The following is an 18694-nucleotide window of genomic DNA, read 5'->3' as shown; positions in this document are numbered from 1 at the left end:
TCAAGGGAATCACTGGTTTCAGTTATCCCTGCTTAGCCAGGTCACTGTGCTGGGCAAAAACAAAAAACAAAAACATATGCATATATGTTAAGGGACAACCAGACTGCAAGAGGGAGCACTTTGACTCCTGCTTTCTGCCAGACTCCAGGACCGGGAAAGGTGTTGCTGGGGTACCCTTTCCCTTGGGCTTACAGGGATCTAGCAATTGGGCTGGGTGGTAACAGCCCTCCAGACTGCATGCGGGCTTCAGTGGCCTGTCACTCTCATGAGAGAGTGGTTCTTGGGAGGATGGGATGACCACCTGCCTAAGGTTTTATTGTGACACTTGGCTTTATTGCCAGGTTTATGTAACCAATATCTAGGTGTAACCCAGGACAGTTCTTCTCATGAGGTATGGCTGACATTGTATGCTTACACCCCAGGGGAAGGGGCTGAGCCACCCTTACCCTTAAAACTTGTACAAACAATAGAACAGAACCACTCAAGAATTCCAGGGCCTGTCTTTTAACCCAAACTTTGCAGTGACTCCGTGTGCTTATGAAAACACTTCTGCAACCCTTGATTGCTGCAGACCTCTCCTGCTGTGCCCATCTTGCCATCCCATCCTTTTCGTGCGGGTTGACAAAGGGGGATCATAAGACGCAGTGGGAAGCAGGCTTCCCCCAATGTGGTTCTCTGCCCTTACCTGCATTGAAGCTTGAGATACAGCAATGCAGTATCCCTGTTGCTGGGCAACAGCAGGAGGAGTGTGGAGACTGTGGAGGGCAGGGCAACTGATTGGAGAGGTGGCCAATGTAAAGTAGGGAGACCTAGAGCTGACACGTTTCTGGGCTGACCTGAGCCACCCACTCTATAGTTTCAAGAGCTGCCACAGCACAGAACCCAGGTTCCATATTCCACCACATTGTAATATTTTTATAAGGGGTAATGTTGATTAAAGCCACCTAATGGCACAGCAGGAAATGACTTGACTAGCAAGCCAGAGGTTGCCAGTTTGAATCCTGCTGGTGAAACACCTCTGTCGGGCAGCAGCAATATAGAAAGATGCTGAAAGGCATCATCTCATACTGTGCGGGAGCATGAAATATCCCAATGTCCCCATATTAGGGGTTCTCCCCCCCAAATTCAGTATCTATCCAGCAGAGAAAGCTAGCCTTCGAAAAGTTAATATAAGCTGATTTCATTTTAAAATACTGGTAGCAGTACAAAGTTCTGGTAAGTAAAAGAGCAGCAGAAGTTGCTAACAGCAACAAAGATCACAATCTGCTTCATCAACCTGCAAAATAAGATTAATTTCTTATTTGTCAGCATGATTTTGATGAATGGTTGGAGCTTCATACCTAAGATCATTTTGTTCTGAATTTTCTCTGTGAAACTGTGCATGAATTACATGCTACCCCAAAAGTAAATTTCTAATGATAGACACACAATCCAATATAAAGTGCATATAAACCCAATGATTCAAGAGGATTAAGCACATTTACCTCTGTTTCAGATCATGGCCACTGATCCACAGTCACTTGGGTGAGCAGCATTCCAGCCAAAGGAGCTCTGTGTTACTGATTTGGTTCAAGGAGGAAAACATATTGCCTAGAGCCATTTCTTCCATTTACAAAGTTATAAGATACAAAAAAATCTCCTGCTTAAAAATCTAGGTTTATGTATTAAAGCAATCAGTTTCTGTGATCAGAAACTCTGTTTTTGCAAGTAGAACAAATTATACTCATTAGATCAGTTTACATATTTTTGGTTCGGCACAATTTGAAGTATTTTTTCCAAATTTGGGAAAAATAAGTTTTCTTTTTGACATGAACTGGAAAATAAGTCTTGAAATTCATTGAGTTTGAAGGCACATGTTATAGCCACTTTGCTTAAACTACGCAGGTCTAGATCTGTTCAGTGCCTGGATGAATGACTGGCAGAGAATCCCGTGTATGTCCCCTTTGAGTTCCATGATGGAAGAAACACAATAATTGCAGGATATATAAACAAAGACAAGTAGTGAAGCAGGGTCATACACAGTAGAAGAGCTCTAGTGGAGAGCAGATGTCCCATGTAATGACCACTGGTAGTCCTAAAGAGCCATTAAAACCTCTGGCTTTGAAGCCTTCAGCAAAAACTTCTTATGTGGCTCAGTATTTTCTCAGAATGTCTACAACTGCAAAAGATGGACCCTTTATTGTTTTATAGTAGATTGGCATTTATCAGAGTTCTAAGAAAGGTCTCTAGAGATACCTTGACCCATGTCCCTTCTCTGAATCATCTTTGCTACTGAAGAGACCACATCTAATCACCCTACACTTGGTGCTTTAGTCTTCAATTAATATGGATTCTAGAGAACATCAAAAGTGTGTGTGTGTGTGAGAGAGAGAGAGAGAGAGAGCATGAACTCTAATCATCACAAAAGCAGTTTAAAAGGACAGCACTATGATATATTTATTATATAATATATACAGTGGCATATATATTTGCTGTCAGGCTATGCAATGCAAAATATTGAGGGGAAAAGGAGGAAGACTGTAATGCTGTCTCTGGGCTTCCATAACTGCCCCCTTTACTTGGCCAATGTTTCTGCTGTTTCCTGGGAGACGGTTACACGCAGAAAAAGCTTGAATACATTCTATATAAGAATGTTCAGAGGCGGCAGCAGAACTCGGCTTCTTTTATGTGGCTGGAAGAGCCAGTGGCTGAGTAGCATCCTTTCGTTTGCTAGGCTAGGCTAAACCTCTGCAGTTTCCCCATTAGCATGACACTGAAACAAGTGCAGATTTGGCCCCATTTGCTCACATGCAGGCCCCTCCCCTTGCAACGGTCATCAGGGTACCTAATGTCCATTAAAGTTCTATTGAAACAGACAACTGTTTGCCACGGTTGGGATTTTCCCAGTTGGGGTTTCACAAAAGAATGAAAACAGATGCCTCTCAGGGAAGTTGGGGTGGGGGGAAGACCTTAGCTGTTTTAGCTCCCTTTTTTTTATTATTCTCACAAATCTCTTGGCTGTCCCTGGGCCTGGGTAGAAATAGCCTCCTCTCTCCAGTGACAACATTTATATTAGCCAACTTGATTGATTCTTAGTACTAAGAGTGTGCCTTCCAGCAGCTGCCGTTTGGGTTGCTGCAATAATAGGCCTAAGAACAATGAACTGAAACCATTGCACTGTGAGCAATACCTACTACTCCTATCAGTGTTGTTTTAGTTGATTTTAGTTTATACTAGATTCATAATGCAAATTTTATGATGTGTTGTTGAAGTTCATAGATTGACTCTTCAGGGAGAGTGTGTGGTTTATAAATGTTATACATCAATAATGGGCACAAGCCAGTCTGTGAGGCAGCACACTATGGGTTGCACACAGGAGGAGGACCCAGGAGTGGCAGGAAAGAATTGTGCATACAAGAGCAATGCACATTGGAGGGGAGGATCCAGTGGGGTACTGGACTAGACTGAATAATAACACTCACTGAAAGTTTTTTTTTTTTTTAAATCACATGAGAATATTACAAATGAATACAAAAACCCTATGTTGATAACCACAATTCTGACAAACTCATATTTTAAAAAGGAAGGGGTGATTTGTTTCTTACTGGAATACTCATGACATAAAAATGAAATGAGAAGGGGGAAATATCTTTTTGTAATGTTTGAAAGTAAATCTTGATTTTTTTAAAAAACAGTTTTTAAAAGTTTGAATTCTAAACAAATTTAGCAGCATATAGGGGGCCATTCACAAGACCTTCTGGGTGGGTGGGCAGATGGGAGCAAGGCTTCGCAAACCTTGCCTCCCCCCCCCAGATGAGCATCCTGTGCTTGGTGGGAGTGCACTCCACACTCCCACATGATCCACATTGGTTATCCCGGCCTCCAGTGCACTGTGGGATACCTGGAGGCCGGGATAACAAGTCCTGGACTCAGAGTGATCCGCCCTGCTCCGTGTTGCATGGAGCAGTGTGGATCATGTGGGAGTGTGGAGTGCACTCCCACCAAGCACAGAGATGGGTACCTAGAACGCCCGCCCTCTGGGGAAATCACTCTGTGCAAACCGCTCCGCTTAAGCACTACCCGCGCCTCTGTCAGTGTGTATGCCCTTCCAATGGGACTGCACTGCAGAGCAGCAGCACTCTGTGGTAAGCGTACTGTTGTGTGACACAATGCCCATTGGAAATAATGGGTGTTGTCTTATGCAACTGTGGGCATGGCAGAGGCGTAACTATAGGGGGGCAGGGGGGGCACATGCCCCAGGCGCCATCTTTTCTGGTCACGTGGGGGGGCGCCGCCATGACAAAAAAATTGTTTTTTAATTTTTTTAAAAAAATTTTTGTTAATACAAATGTTTCCTGCTCAGTGCAGCAGCACTGCAGCAGTCAAGGGAGCACGTCGGTGCCCCCTCTCCCACGAGCGGTCCCTTCTGCGCCGCCCACGCCCCCCCATTGCTTTGCTGGCGCCTGGCGGCCAGTCAGTGGCCTGGCTTGGCGGTGGTGGCAGGCGCTTGTGAGGAAAAACCTAAGTATAATGTAGTATGTTGGGGGGCGGGGGGCGCCATTTCAGTGCTTGCCCCGGGCGCCGTTTTCCCTAGTTACGCCTCTGGGGCATGGAGCACTCATGGAGCACATACCATGGAGTGTTGCTGCCCTACATGGCACAGGGGCCAAAGCAGTGCTCAGACCACCCACGTTCCCTTGCTCAGTATATCAGCCACTGGGCTTTGGGGAGGATAGAACTGCACACTCCACATGTATGCTGCCCTGAATTTCTTGAATAGAGGGCAAGAGACAAACAAATATTGCAGGTAAGTAAGTCCCATTTACATCATCAATACTTAAACCTAGGCCTTGGGCAAGAAACCTTGCTAATCAGCTTACTTTGCTAAGTAAGGTCATGGTAGGATTCACAGCAATCTCCATAAATGTTGAAATAATTCTAAACTGATGGTAAAGCATCTCTGTTCCATCTGACTTAATGTGATTGGGCTCTAGAGTTCCGGCCACCTGTGTCAAATGTTATAGCTAGAGCACTCTGTCATTGCTAGAAAGTCCCTTTGCAATGACATGACCCTTGAAAAAACCAGGATAGCTTTTCTGTTAAGGTGAAAAGCAGGGGAAAGCCAGAATGATTTGGCACTTGAGCAGAGAATTGTAGAATGCAAACTGTAGCATAGAAGTGAATTAGTTACTGTAGAAGATGTTTGTATGGACATAAATGTAGCACATGTTGTCCCTGCATTAAAAGTTACATGTGCATAGATCTTTATATACCCAAGAATATTCTACAGAAGCAGCTCATGCTATACAAGAGGATTTGGTAGATGGCTGAGAATCTCGGCTTTTAAATAGGGGTAGGGGAGAAGTATCTGACCTTTGTTGTTATGAAATCCCTGATGCTGATGCAAATATCATAAATCAAGAGGTCTAGTGTAAATAAGGCTAGTTTAATAAAGCTTTTAAACAGTAGCTACATCTCTTCATTTTTTCCAAATACACCAAACTTGCTTAAATTGAAACTGAAACTTGCTTAAATTGAAACTGACCGAACTTGAACAGTTCTGTATGGAGGAGTGGGCAAATATTGCTCCGTCTAGATGTGCAAGGTTGATAGAGAAGTATCCCAACAGACTCAAGGCTGTTATTAAAGCAAAAGGTGGTTCAACAAAATATTGACATTGTGGGGGTGATCCTTTTTCAATCTCAGTAATTCTTGTTTTTTATTTCTGACACTTTTTCTGGACTGTAATTGTGATGTTTTTCAGTTGGATGTTATAGGTTGCATTGGATAAGTACAGCTGGTGAAGGGAATTTTCTTTGTGTTTTCATTTCAGGATGTAAGGGAACCGGAATTTAAGGTCTATCAAAGGGGGTGATTCTTTCCTATACCCACTGTATATCCAAGATTGTGATGCACTATGGTTGCACTGACCTTGTCAGGAAAGTAGCATTCAAGACTTCTCTGTGACCTTTAGTGGTACACAGAAGGGTACCAGCAAAAGTATCTGAGACAGAACTGTATGAATAAACATAACGTTCTTCTTCAGACTCCCCCACCTCCATTTGTCTCCCCATCTGCTCTCTACCCCATACCTTCCCAGTGTAACATCCATCTACTTAAAAAAAAAAAGACACAGACATGTTTGGACATCTTGAACTTTTAAAAGAAATGTGGCTAATCTGAGGGCAGATTAGGGTTGATCAAAAATGCAAGAGGTGTTTTCCTAGTAGAATCCTGATATTTAAAACTACAGATTGCCCTTTGGGCCAGCCTACACACCAAAACGTTTTTCACACATCCCACCCAGTTACTGTCGTAACGTGGAACCTTTACCTGCGAGACATCTCAACTGTTCCACCGGCTTTCCGACTGTGACAACATTGGGCTTTTTCTTCAAGAAGAAGAAGAAAAAAACCTCAAACACGCACTGCAGCTGCCATAAAAGGAAAGCGGAAGCCGGAGAACTAGAGCATCTGACACAGAGCACTAAGTTCTGCATTCAAGCCATGATGCTTCTTCCTGTCTATATTACGTTGTAAGTTTCCACCTGCCGTTCTCAGCCACCACTTCTCATTTAGAATGCGGCACATGCAGTGTTGAAGTGCTCAGTCTCCCCATCTCTCTCGAGCAAATTAGTCGCAGCAGAGTGTCATGCTGGTTCTCTGTTTCTCTGCAGTTCGCGCGAGGTGAAAGAACTCTGGCTGGAAACCATCCTCTGGTAAGTAAGACTGGGATATGAACATACGTCCAAATTAGTGTAACCCTACTGCTTGAGACTTGAGAAATATATTTAGGACTTGACTTAACTGACCTGGGCAGTTAATCTAGCCTAGCATTATATGTGGATGTTAGCAGCCCCATATAAGCTTTGGCTTATTCCTATAAAGTCAGGAGCTGCTACATTTCCAGCATATTGCTCACTTTTCTCTGTTGGTTACAATTGTGTACATTGGCTGACTGTTTGTTGCTAGGGATATCATTTCAGCTTGCCTGAATATTTTGTACTATGCTTTATAAACTGGTTGAATTAGGTGGATTTTAAACTAGTACTATTTGGACATGTATAATGATGGTTTTACAGAGAGAATACTTGGCTATGTGGGGCTATCTTCTGGTTTATACTGAGGCTAGAAACAGACAATAGGGTTGTTTTTAACCCAGAGTGTTGATTGAAGGCAGTTTTAAAGAGGAATTACTGCTTGTTGCAGTGTGTGTGTCAAGCACTTTGCCAGAGGTGACCAGAGATGAAAGTGTAAAACAAAACAAACAACTTTGTCCATCATGAAAGAGAAGCCACTTTCAGCTTGCCTAAAAGTTGTAGTCTGTATCCAGCTTGCATTTGCAGAAGGGAAAAGAGGCCGGGCTGAATGAGTTGTTGGGAGACATTGCTAATCCTTGCCAATTCATTCTAAACAGGCAAACAAGGGAAATCAAAGGAGCAAAAATCACAAAAGTTCCATCAATCAAATTTCTGATGAAGGTGCTAAGCAGCTGCAATGCAGTGAGTGTCTTTATTGTTTCTTAACCAAATATACTGAGTGTTGTCTCTGTGTGTGTGTGTGTGTGTGTGTGTGTGTGTGTGTGTGTGTGTTCTCATATATATCTGAAGAGGATTATTCTCACCAAGCCTTGCCTTTGTTTTACAGCCCAAAACCTTAAGTACAAGTGACATGGAGACTTTGATTTCATACCAGTCAGAGGTAAACAAACTTGAAACTCTTCACTGATTCTTTATATTCTTGTCATGCAAGGCCAATTCTGCCACTATAAAACCACCACAATACTAGTCAATATTTTGCTTAGCAAAAATAGGAGCTGAAGGTGCAGGAACAGAAGCATTATTGTTGCTGTTGTCACATTTATTAAGTACCTAAAGTTGTGCATGTTGTCCTTCATTTGTGCCTCTTGGCTTTTTCATTAAAACCATAATTCAAGACAAAATTTGCAACTTAAACATCTGAATGTTTTTTAAAAAAGGCATATTAAAGAGCCTTAAGTTGAATCCATAGCCCAGTTATTTGCAAGCAATTCTATAAGATGGGTGTTTTAGAGCGTGTTGTAGATTGCAGTATTAGGCTTATTAATGTGGAAGGAAGTTCTAGTGAAATGAATGAGATTTATGCGAAAGTAAATAATTTTGCATTGGACTGTAAAGCTGCATCCTCTATCACAATAATACCCAAAATGTAAACACCTTTACTTCAAAGTCCTATCTATTTTTTTCAGTGGGACTATTTCCAATTAAGCGCAGTTAGCAGTCAAATCATAGTCTTACTTGGACCTGTGGCTAGGATTCATAGAGCTGCTTAGGCTCATGAAAGGAGATTCCACTAGCCCTGGGGAATTTTGGACTTTTTGCTTTGAGTAGCTGGCCCCCGCAAACCATCTTGCAAACTGTTTTTGAAACTCTGCTCGTAGCATTTGTCTCATAGCATGGGGTTGCCTCACAGCTGCTGTTTGAGAAAACAATTCTGAAGCTCGCATGGACTCACAGAACTTGTTCCATGGGTCTTTGGACTCTGGCCTTTATTCTGTAGAAATTAATAAGGATCAAACTACACATGATGACTGAAGCGTTATTAGCCCTGAGGTGTTTAGTTTTCTCTAGTCAATAGCAGTCAGATCAGGGGACCGTAAACCCATAATAGCAGCCGCAGTCCCAATCTGGGCTGAGGCTCTGCAACTTGGTTACAATTTACCCTGTGGGGGAAACTCACATTAGCAGTAAGCTACTTCAGCAAAGGCAGCATGATAGGATTGCATGCAAATATCACTCATATGCCAGACCCAGACTTAACATTATTTTGTAGCCTCAGCCAAGTGTAATGCAGAAGTTACAAAGGAATGCGTGCCTCATCATCAGAAGCATTTTTCCTTTCTCTCTCTCTCTCTCTCTCTCTCTCTTGAGGAGGAGGAGACATATCTCAGGCTTCTTATGTCTATGCTCTGCATGGATATGCTGACTAGACTGAACTTATGTGACCAGAGGCATATCTAGAGAAAATAGTGCCAAGGGCAAGCACTGAAATTGCGCCCCCTGTCCAAACATCTGACACCCATCTTTTAGATAACTTTACCATAATATCAGCTGAAAAATACAAGTCTGAAGGTCACATACAAGTCACATATCTGAATATGTGTACAGTGACTTATATTTTTTTTAAATTAACTGTAGCCCCTTTGGAGGGCTTCCTAAAGACCATGGGGGGTCTGCAAAGGTTCCCCTCCCCCCGCTGTCCTCTAGGGCCTCACAGGGACCATTTGAGCATGTGTGGTGATCATTTTTTAAAATATTTTTTTTAATGGCCGCTGAAAATAAATTGGCCACCATGCATGTTCAAATGCCCTCTGTGAGGCCTGGCATGGCCTAAGGCTTCACAGCGGACATTTGAGCATGCACAGTGGCCATTTTGTTTTTGGTAGCCATTTAAAAAAAATTCATTTAAAAAAATGATGCCCCCCTTCAAGTGGTGCGCGGGGCATGTGCCCTGCCTGCCCTACCCTAGATACGCCCCTGTATGTGACTGCTTTGTAATTATTATTACTGCTTATTCTAGGCTGACATCAAGAAATGCCACTTGATGCCATATGAAAGTGAAGATGGGCTATATCATCTGATTGGTGAGTTTTAAAGAGTACATCTATCCCTTTTAATAAACATGAAAACCAAGGTTTCATGTGTGAGCAAAGTGCTGATTATATAAGGGCACATGTGGGCAGGCGCTGATTAAGTTCTACTGTGCTGTGGTAGCAAAGTCAGACACTGGGCTTCTCACTGTGACAGAGGGAAGACTTTGTCTGCTCCTGCTGGCACTTGGAGGTGGTTGCATTATGCATGGTGGGGCTGTCAGCAGTAGGACCTCACACAAGTTGCTGTATGGGGATTGAGTAGGTAATGGAGAGGTGGATGGAAGTAACCTTAACCCCTTGTGCAACAAGACAATGAGGGAAAAGATCAGGTTACCCACAAAATTAACCTAGAGCGTTAGTTATTCTCATGAACACTCCATGGTTGTGCATTGAACTAGAAATCCATATTTACTGAGTTTTACAAGTCTTACAGGATGATTTGGGAGACCTGAGTAATTAAGCGGTGACTATTTTGCCATAAGCCCCACTGATACTAGTGAGGGACTCGGACGATTGTTCACCAATATGACTAAAATGAGACTGTACCCTTAAGTTCTAGTAAATGCTTTCCTGCATTCAGTAAAAACCATTCTTGAATTTTTTCACTATCTCAACCCAAGATCCCTAACCTTATGCATGCAAGAGCTCGGCACAAGCAAAGCATCTAGATTTAAGTACTAGTTTGTGCTCTCTTTCTCTGTATAATTGATAGGGGGGGTTAATAAGGAATTGTAGTTTTTTTAATATATTGCTTTGTGTCTGCCTTTGGTGAGCTGGCATTCATGGAGTCCCCAGGTGTCTCCAACCCAGGCACTGCCAGACCCCAGAGCGGCTTCACTTCAGCAAGTTTGCTGTTCCATATGCATTCCGCCCATTTCTGAGCCCTGTTGGTGTCATGTTGATCCCATAGAATAGGAGACATAAAATAGGCAAGGCACTATTATTACTGTGCCTAACTTCTGTTGGTGTTAGCATTTGATGTTAAGAGTATGCCAGCCTTTCTGTTTCACAAGTATTTTCATACTTGCATAGTTCTATAACATATGTTGGGACAAATGAAAGATATCACCTAGCTATCTTGCATCTAATGATCACATTTTTGCCATATCTTTTCAAAATCACTCCTTATCCATGATTTGCAAATGAACATCTTTATGACTTCTATGATAGTTAGCCCCCATGTGAGCTTACTGTAGCATAGTGATATTGAAGAATACCTATTTAAGATGTCTTAGTTTCTTTCTGGGGAAACGTAATCCTGGGTTTAAGTTATCTTATTATTTCTGGTGTACTGTATCTGCAGCATCAGTTGTGGCATTCTAAATCGCCCCCTAGTGGCAATCTTGCATATAAACAAACTTTGCTATGGTAGGCAACTAGTTTGTCAGGCAGGTCAATCTGGAGCAGAGCAAGAAGGCAACAGGAATAATCACCTCTCTTCCACCTTCCTTACTTGCTGCCGCAAGCCCAGATTGGCATGCTGGCTTTCCTGGGAAGAAGGTTGGAGATAATATGTATTATAGTGGTGTCAGCTATGTGGTTCTGGGGGGGTGGGGGTGGGGTAGAGGGGTTATGAAAGATTCCTGATAGTGTGAACAGAGCCCACCTGTGAACAAGGTGTTATTTATATATATATAGACAGACAGTAGCATTCTATCTGTAGTCACACATTGTTCTCTCCCCACTTCTTTACAACAGATAATACTAAGAAAAGAAAGAAAGTAATATCTTGGCCATTTATGCCGAGGCGAGTCACCGCTGGGTCCCCAGAAGCTCTGGAACATCTAGAATCTGACCTGAAGCCCTCTTTGTTTGATCAGCCATTGTCAATTGTCTGCAATGAGGAAGATATGCTCACCAAACCAATGCAGGTAGGCTAGTAAGCACTATAATTCTTTGATATATGTGGTGTTCTTCTGCCATGCAAACATTATATTGTTTGATATTGATGATATTATCATTAGTTGATCTAATGACAGGAACATCATAGGAACATAAATGGTTCCAAGTCCCCTCCCTGGCATCTCCAGATAGGACTGGGAGACTCCTGCCTGCAACCTTGGAGAAGCCACTGCCAGTATTGTGTAGACCAGGGATTCTCAATGTTGGGTCTCCAGATGTTATTGGACTTCAACTCCCATAATCCCCAGACCCAGGGGCCTTTGGCTGGGGATTATGGGAGTTGAAGTCCAATAACATCTGGGGACCCAACATTGAGAATCCCTGGTGTCAACGATACTGAGCTAGATGGACCAATGGTCTGACTCAGTAGAAGGCAGTTTCCTATGTTCTTAAGGGACATTGTGCCTCCAAGGTTGCAGGCAAGAGTCTCTCTCAGCCCTATCTTGGAGATGCCAGAGAGGGAACTTGGAACCTTCTGCATGCAAGCATGAAGATGCTCTTCCCAGAGCAGCCCCATCCCTAAAGGGAATATCTTACAGTGCTCACATGTAGTCTCCCATTCACATGCAAACCAGGGTGGACCCTGCTTAGCAAAGGGGACAAGTCATGCTTGCTACCACAAGACTCAAGATAGCATCATGTCTGCAAGTCTAATAAGTGAAAGTATCATATACATACAGCTATGCAATTATAGATATGCTACGTTCTGTTCTCTATGTTTGTCCCTTACTAAAATACCAAGTAACCTTTATTCTGTTCTCACATGCAGGATATCCTTACAATTCTCTACATGAAAGGACCTTTTACAGAAGGCATATTCCGGAAGGCTGCCAATGAGAAGGCACGCAAGGAGCTGAAAGAAGAGCTAAACTCTGGAGGAAACGTGATCTTGGAAAGTAAATCCATGCATCTGTTAGCAGTGGTTTTTAAGGTATCATTATCTGATTCATGTTGTAGTTCTCCATTTTCCAAGTACTGGGAAGAGGGACCTGTGCTGTATTGCCTAAATGCTAAAGAAAGGCTCATATTTCATGCAGGATTTCCTCCGAAATATCCCCCATAAACTGCTCTTGTCTGAACTCTATGATGAATGGATGGCAGCACTGGAGAAGACGACTAATCATGAAAGAATTGAAGCAATGAAAGAGTAAGTTCTCTACCTCCATAAAAGGCCTTATTGTTTTTCTGCAACTTGTAGCACAATAGGACATTGATCCAAAACAGAATTAATTCCATAAAGGTTAACATAAGAACAGCCCTACTGGATCAGGCCCAAGGCCTATCTAGTATTGAGAGGCATCGTGCCTCTGAGGCTGGAGGTGGCCTGTAGCCACTAGACTAGTAGCCACTGGTAGATCTGTCCTCTATGAATTTGTCTATAGATTCCAGTGGGAATTACTTCAAAGTTTATGTGTTTAGGATCACAGTCTTACCACATCTCCTGGACTATATATTCTGGAATGAAATTGGTTTAAGAAGAAAGCATGTATCTAGGACCAATGGGCTGGCTTGGACATATTGTCCAAACTGGCCCAATAATAGCCCTCTTCAGATGTTCTAAAAGTGAGTGCAGCATATTTGAAGAGAGAAGGAATAGGAGTGTCCAGCTAGCCATGCTCCTTCCAGTATCAATGTGTGCTCTGGCTTCATTGTGCCCCACTCTTTCTGGGTCCAGTGCTGGTCTGCAGAGGCAACGTTGGACCCACGGAAACTTTCTCCCCATGTTCAGGAATTGCAGTTTGCCCAGGTTCAGCTCTTGCCTCTGCAGTCAAACACTGAATTTGGGGTGTGGCTACAAAGGACACTGGGGTGGGGGTGGCTAGCTGACACACTCCCTCACCCCCACCCCCCGCAATACCTGGGTATACTGGACCCGTTGTGTGAATGCCTGAAGAAGTCTATCAGCTTTACACCTGATGCTAAGCCCCATTGGACTGTCCATTGGAATGTAAGCATTGGACTGTCAGGCTGCAATTAGTGCAGAGCCAGAAAGGGGGGGTATTTAATGAACGTCTTTCCCAGACACATGAAATGTGTCCTCCATTCTGTGGCTTTTCTTTGTGGTTGCACAACTATTTCATCAGGGGATGTAGAAATGAGGAAATGCGTGCCGTTGCCAAAGTAACCACTGTGGCAAGACAGAAAGCATTGGCCCAGTTCCCTGGGCAATGGGGATGCATTCCCTCTTCCCCCTAATTCAGAGTAGGGGCAATAAGAGGTGTCATGTTTGCTTTCATGGTATCATCACATAGCTGCTTCTGATTGGCTGCGTGGCACCATGACATAATGTTTATTACATGATCCTTGATTGGCTAGGATCAGTAGTGGGGGGAAACCCTTGCAAAAAGAAATGGTGAAGAGGGGTCACACCCAGGCAACAGCTGATGGGGAACAAAGGCTGCAAACTGTTGCAAAAAGGGTACAAGAGCTAAAGGTACCTAGGGGCTCACACATCACGCAGGGAAATGAGGACAAGAGAAGATCTGCCTGTGCTGCTGGTGCAGGCGCAGGTCTGCTCTGCTACTATCTAACTCTAACTAGATCTAGATCTAGATCTAGATCTAGATCTAGATCTAGATCTATCTCCTGCACAATTGCACACTGAGATGATACTTCCACTGGGGATAATGTAAGCATAGTTGCAGCATGCAATTGTGCAGGAATTAGTGGGAGTAGAACAGACCTGCCTCCACGGCAGCACAGGTGTACTTTTTAAATCCTTGCAACAGTGAAGTCTATCTCCGTCCCCGTTCTCTGCACAGTATGTGAGTCAGGGCTTCTTCATGAGCAATTTCACACACACACACACACACACACACACACACTTACTTTCGTAGCAACAGTTAAGCCTCACAGTTAAGCAGTTAAACCTCACAAAAAGAGGTCATTCACACAATCAAAAACTGTGTACACAGGTATGGGAGCTGTGTGTGATCCCCATTTTTGGCTGTGTGGAGCAAGGTAAGAGGAAAACCTGGGTAGCTTGTCCTCCTACCTTGCTTCCACACAATCACTACTACCCAGGTTTTCTTCTTACTTTGTTTCCATACAACCACAGGTTGGGAGCACACACAACTCCCAAGCCCGAGTAGAACACAGTTTTTGATTGTGTTAATGTCCTCAAAATGTGACCTGCCATCTTACCTGCCATCTAAAGCATACTTACTTGCCAGAAAGTCCCACTGAACTCAGGGGGACTTATTTCTGAGTCAACATAGTTAGGATCCAGTTGGAATGTGTTTAAAGCTCATTAATCTATGGCAATATAGTTATCTGTGCTTCAAACTGAAATATGAAGCTTTGCATTGTTTTGATAGAAATGCTGTTGCACAAACAAATTCAAAAACTGAACACTTTTAAGCTCTATTGAAATCAGTGCTTTACTTTGGTGAGATTGTACTTTTCAATTACTTTTTCAGTCCTGTAGGGGGGAATAGCCAACCATCTATGAAAGCAAATAGCTGGTTTAAATGGAATAAATGTCAACACTGCATAATCAAAAAGAGAAAATGTGTATGCCGTGAATCATTAACCTTAAATATCTCAAATTATATAGCTAGATATACTTTATATTAAACCCATAAATTTAAAACAGCCAACTTTAGGCTGTGTGGTGTCTGGCCAGGACAGGAATTTGTGGTTAGCTGGTTTCAAGCACATTCAGCTGCCATCTGGGGATTTTTGAATGGGAAATTTGTGTGACAAACTTAAACATGTCCACATTTTAGAGGAAGTGTCACTCACAGAAGTATATGTGAAGCGTCGTTGAAAACAAAAAACAAAAAGCAGAAGTTTCTGAAAATGACTTTTCTTTTTTTCATTGTTTTATAGAGTTGCAGACAAACTACCCAGGCCAAACCTCCTTTTGCTCAAGTACTTGCTCTGTGTGCTTTACCACATCAGCAAGAAATCAGAAGTCAACAAAATGGATTCCAGCAACCTGGCCATCTGTATTGGGCCAAACATACTGACTGCGGATCATGATCAAAGCCTGCCACTTGAAGTCCAGAAAGAGCTGACTGACAAGGTTAGCTTGGTTTTACACTCCCAGTTACTCTCATGTGATCTTATTTCTCTCTTCTGGCATTTTCAAAGAAAAACAAGCCATTGCTACAACACACCTCCCAGTCAACTTTTCTGCATCATTGTTTAACTTGCTGACTGTGGAGTTGTCTCACAGGAGCAATGGCACCGTACATGGAGTTGTCAGTCACACAAATAACTCAGCCTGTGGCAGTGCAGCTGAGAATCCCCTGCTAACTGAGCAAGGAGACAGCTCTTTAAAATGGTGATGCTCTTTATTGAGCAGGGGGAGAGCAACTGGCCCTATCCATTCCTAGCACAGCATCCAGTGGCTGTTGCTAGTGTCTGTCTTGTTTCTTTTTTAGATTGTGACCCCTTTGGAGTCAGTTTATTTATTTATTTACGTGTATTCTATGTAAACCACTTTGGGAACTTTGTTGAAAAGCAGTATATAGATATTTGTCGAGTTCTTAAAAGTTAGCATAGGCTGGGAGCAGCCACAGTTGCCACAAGCTGATTTACTGATACGAACGGCCCTCAAATGAAACAGATGAGAAAGATTTGCAACTTATTTTATTTCCACTGCAGTACAAGGCAAGATTTACAAAGGAGAAGTACTCTGTTTCTATCCCATTTCATATATCCCTGGGCATTGCATGAAAAGATTAATATCAAGTTCTATATCAATAGTAGTCTTACTTGTCTTGCTGTTTGAGACAAATGCCTAATTAACCATAAATACTCCTTGTTTGATTTGCATAGGTAAAGACGCTGGTAGAATTCCTCATTGACAATTGTTCCAATATATTTGGGGAAGAAATCTCTTCGTTATTCAATATCTCTGCAGATGACAAGCCAGGTAGATAACTGTACTTACTATATTCACATCTAGGGTCTTCTAAGATTTTGGATAAGTGTCTGGTTAATCATGTTCTAAGAAATGTGTTTCTTGTAATGCTCCAAAATACAAACCAAAGGTTTGATTCGATCATATCTTGCTAGTTTGTTTAGATACATTTTCAGTACAAAGGAAGTGACTACAGATAACCAACAGCCACAATATTGGAAAATTTCCAAATATATATTTCACAGGCTCTTATGTCATAATTACCTCTGCTAAATGGGCAAAGAGTCGTCTTTTAACTCAGTGGCTGTCTTCTGTTTAGCAGGGGGACAGCAACGGCTCCTATTCAACCAAGCATAGCATCTCTCTAGTGCAGTTGGTGTGTGTGTGCGTGTGTGTGTGTGTGTGTGTGTGTGTGTGTGTGTGTGTGTGTGTGTGTAGGTTGTGATAAGGAATCATTTCATCATATTTTTTACTATGTAAACTGCTTGAAGAGCTTTTGTTGAAAAGCAGCACTTAACTATTTAAATAAAATAATAACAGCAGCAGCAGCAGAAGCAGTTGCATCTAAGATGTCAACTGAGGCTGTTCTCTCACAGGGTTAGAAAATCAGGGAAGATAGATGTTAGGCTTTGGAGACCTCCAACTGGGAGTGCTTCTCAGGGTTCCCTAACTTTTAGTGAAAGGTGTGTGAAGGGCCCAGGGGGTTGCAGAGGGAAAGGGAAACTGGTAAAAATAGCCTACCCTACTTCCATGAGCAGAACTAGTTGGGGTGCTTCCCACTGTGGGTTGATATTAATGGGAAATGACTAATTTATAAAGGCTGAATTGACCTGTACCAAAACAAGCTCTAATATTTTTCTCTCTCCCACAGAAATGCTATCTTCCAGCCAGAAACATGATTCTGCCTATGATAGCATAGACCTTGAGGGAGAATGCAATTCTAGCAATCTTCAGCTCAACCATCTGCAACAAGCTGAGGGAACAACCCTCAGCAGGCTGGACTGTACAGAGGTACATTCCCATCAGCCACTAGATCAGACCACTTCTGCCTCTTCACTGGCCCATTTAAAAAAAGCCATAAGCAATCTGGACAGAAGGTTCTCTGAACCAGACATGTTCTCCTCTCAGGGCTGCCAGGAAGACCGTATGAGAAGCCAGAAGCTCACCAAGAGTGAGGAGAGCTTCATTCAGAAGGAAGAACTGAGGCTGAAGTGCCAAGGGCTGAAAAAGGCAGGATACTTCTCCCTTGCAGGCCCTTATAGGAACAAAAAGCCACCACACCTAAAAGCTAGCCTACAAACAGAATTGTCAAGCAGTTCCTTGCCCAGAACATCCTCCAGTAGCTCACTAGACAGCTGCTCTTCAATCTCTGATGGTTCTGTCTTCACCAGCTCACCACTAGCATCACCTTCCGTCTCCAAGAAAAATGTCTCCACTTGGCCACAGTCCCTTTCCACCAAACTCCCAGATGGAAGTGACATCTCCAACAGAGAGCTCAAAAAACATTCCATGTCATTTTCTGTGGTAAACTGCAAGAAGGTGCTAACTAAAACCCAAAGCTGCAATGTAGGTGGCTTTCAAAGAGACAGTTTCAAGAAGGATTCCAAGAGAGACAGACATCTTTCATGTCGTATAGTTCAAGGCACCTGTGCTGAGAACTGCAACACAATGTCAGTGGGCTGTCGGAAATCTCGCTTCATGTCAGCAGATGAGGTGTTTCGACTTGTCGATCAGAAGAATCCTGGAAAGCCTCCATCTTATGAAGAGGCTACCAAAAACTGCTCTGCTGCTGGACTTCCTACATATGGTAGCTTAACAGTGCAAAATATGAGGTCAGTTGGGTCTCATCCAGACTCTGATGCAGCATCTGAGCCTCGGCGTCCAAGGCTCAATAGAGATGTTCCAAACAAAGTATATAAGGACCTTTTTAATGACAGGCTTTCTGTGATCACTGATTCTGAGGACAAGACACAAGCTGTGGACGTTGTTATTGGAATACATACACGGGCTAACTTGCCTCTAACCCCTCAAGTCTATCGTCTGAGGACCATGTCTGGGTCTTATCAAAAGAACAAACAAGAGTATCTGATGCGACGGTGCAGTCAGCCAGCCTTTGACCACATTCCACGTGCAAAGGAATCCTATGTTTAAATTATCCGTCTCATTTCAACATGTATGCTGTACAGGTGTCCTGAATGCAAGACTTAGCCAAAGGCTATTGCAATTTAAAATAAGCTCACTTTTTGTTAACCTTTCCTTAAAAGGTAGTTTTAGTGTCATATGGAATGTGTATCATTCTACTACAAATATAGA

The 18694-nt window shown here is 42.8% G+C and overlaps 1 protein-coding gene across 2 annotated transcripts; it reads left to right on the top strand.

The window, feature by feature from the left end:
• The first annotated feature begins 6484 nt into the window (after positions 1-6484).
• Positions 6485-18694, top strand: TAGAP (T cell activation RhoGTPase activating protein). 2 transcript variants are annotated; one of them, XM_053283504.1, is made up of 11 exons: positions 6485-6514; positions 6656-6697; positions 7396-7480; positions 7626-7679; positions 9537-9600; positions 11308-11480; positions 12281-12442; positions 12549-12658; positions 15343-15538; positions 16297-16393; positions 17253-18694. In XM_053283504.1, exons 1-11 carry the CDS (start codon positions 6486-6488, stop codon positions 18530-18532), a joined length of 2292 nt encoding a protein of 763 aa, XP_053139479.1. In that variant the 5' UTR covers position 6485; the 3' UTR covers positions 18533-18694. The 2 variants fall into 2 exon arrangements, with proteins under 2 accessions (XP_053139479.1, XP_053139480.1); XM_053283505.1 differs by lacking the exons at positions 6485-6514; positions 6656-6697; positions 7396-7480; positions 7626-7679; positions 9537-9600 and adding an exon at positions 11007-11109.

The sequence above is a fragment of the Hemicordylus capensis genome, chromosome 1, assembly GCF_027244095.1.
Source record: "Hemicordylus capensis ecotype Gifberg chromosome 1, rHemCap1.1.pri, whole genome shotgun sequence".
Classification (NCBI taxonomy): domain Eukaryota; kingdom Metazoa; phylum Chordata; class Lepidosauria; order Squamata; family Cordylidae; genus Hemicordylus; species Hemicordylus capensis.
The sequence above is the reverse complement of the archived record's forward strand: the minus strand, read 5'-3'. Positions and strand labels throughout refer to the sequence as shown.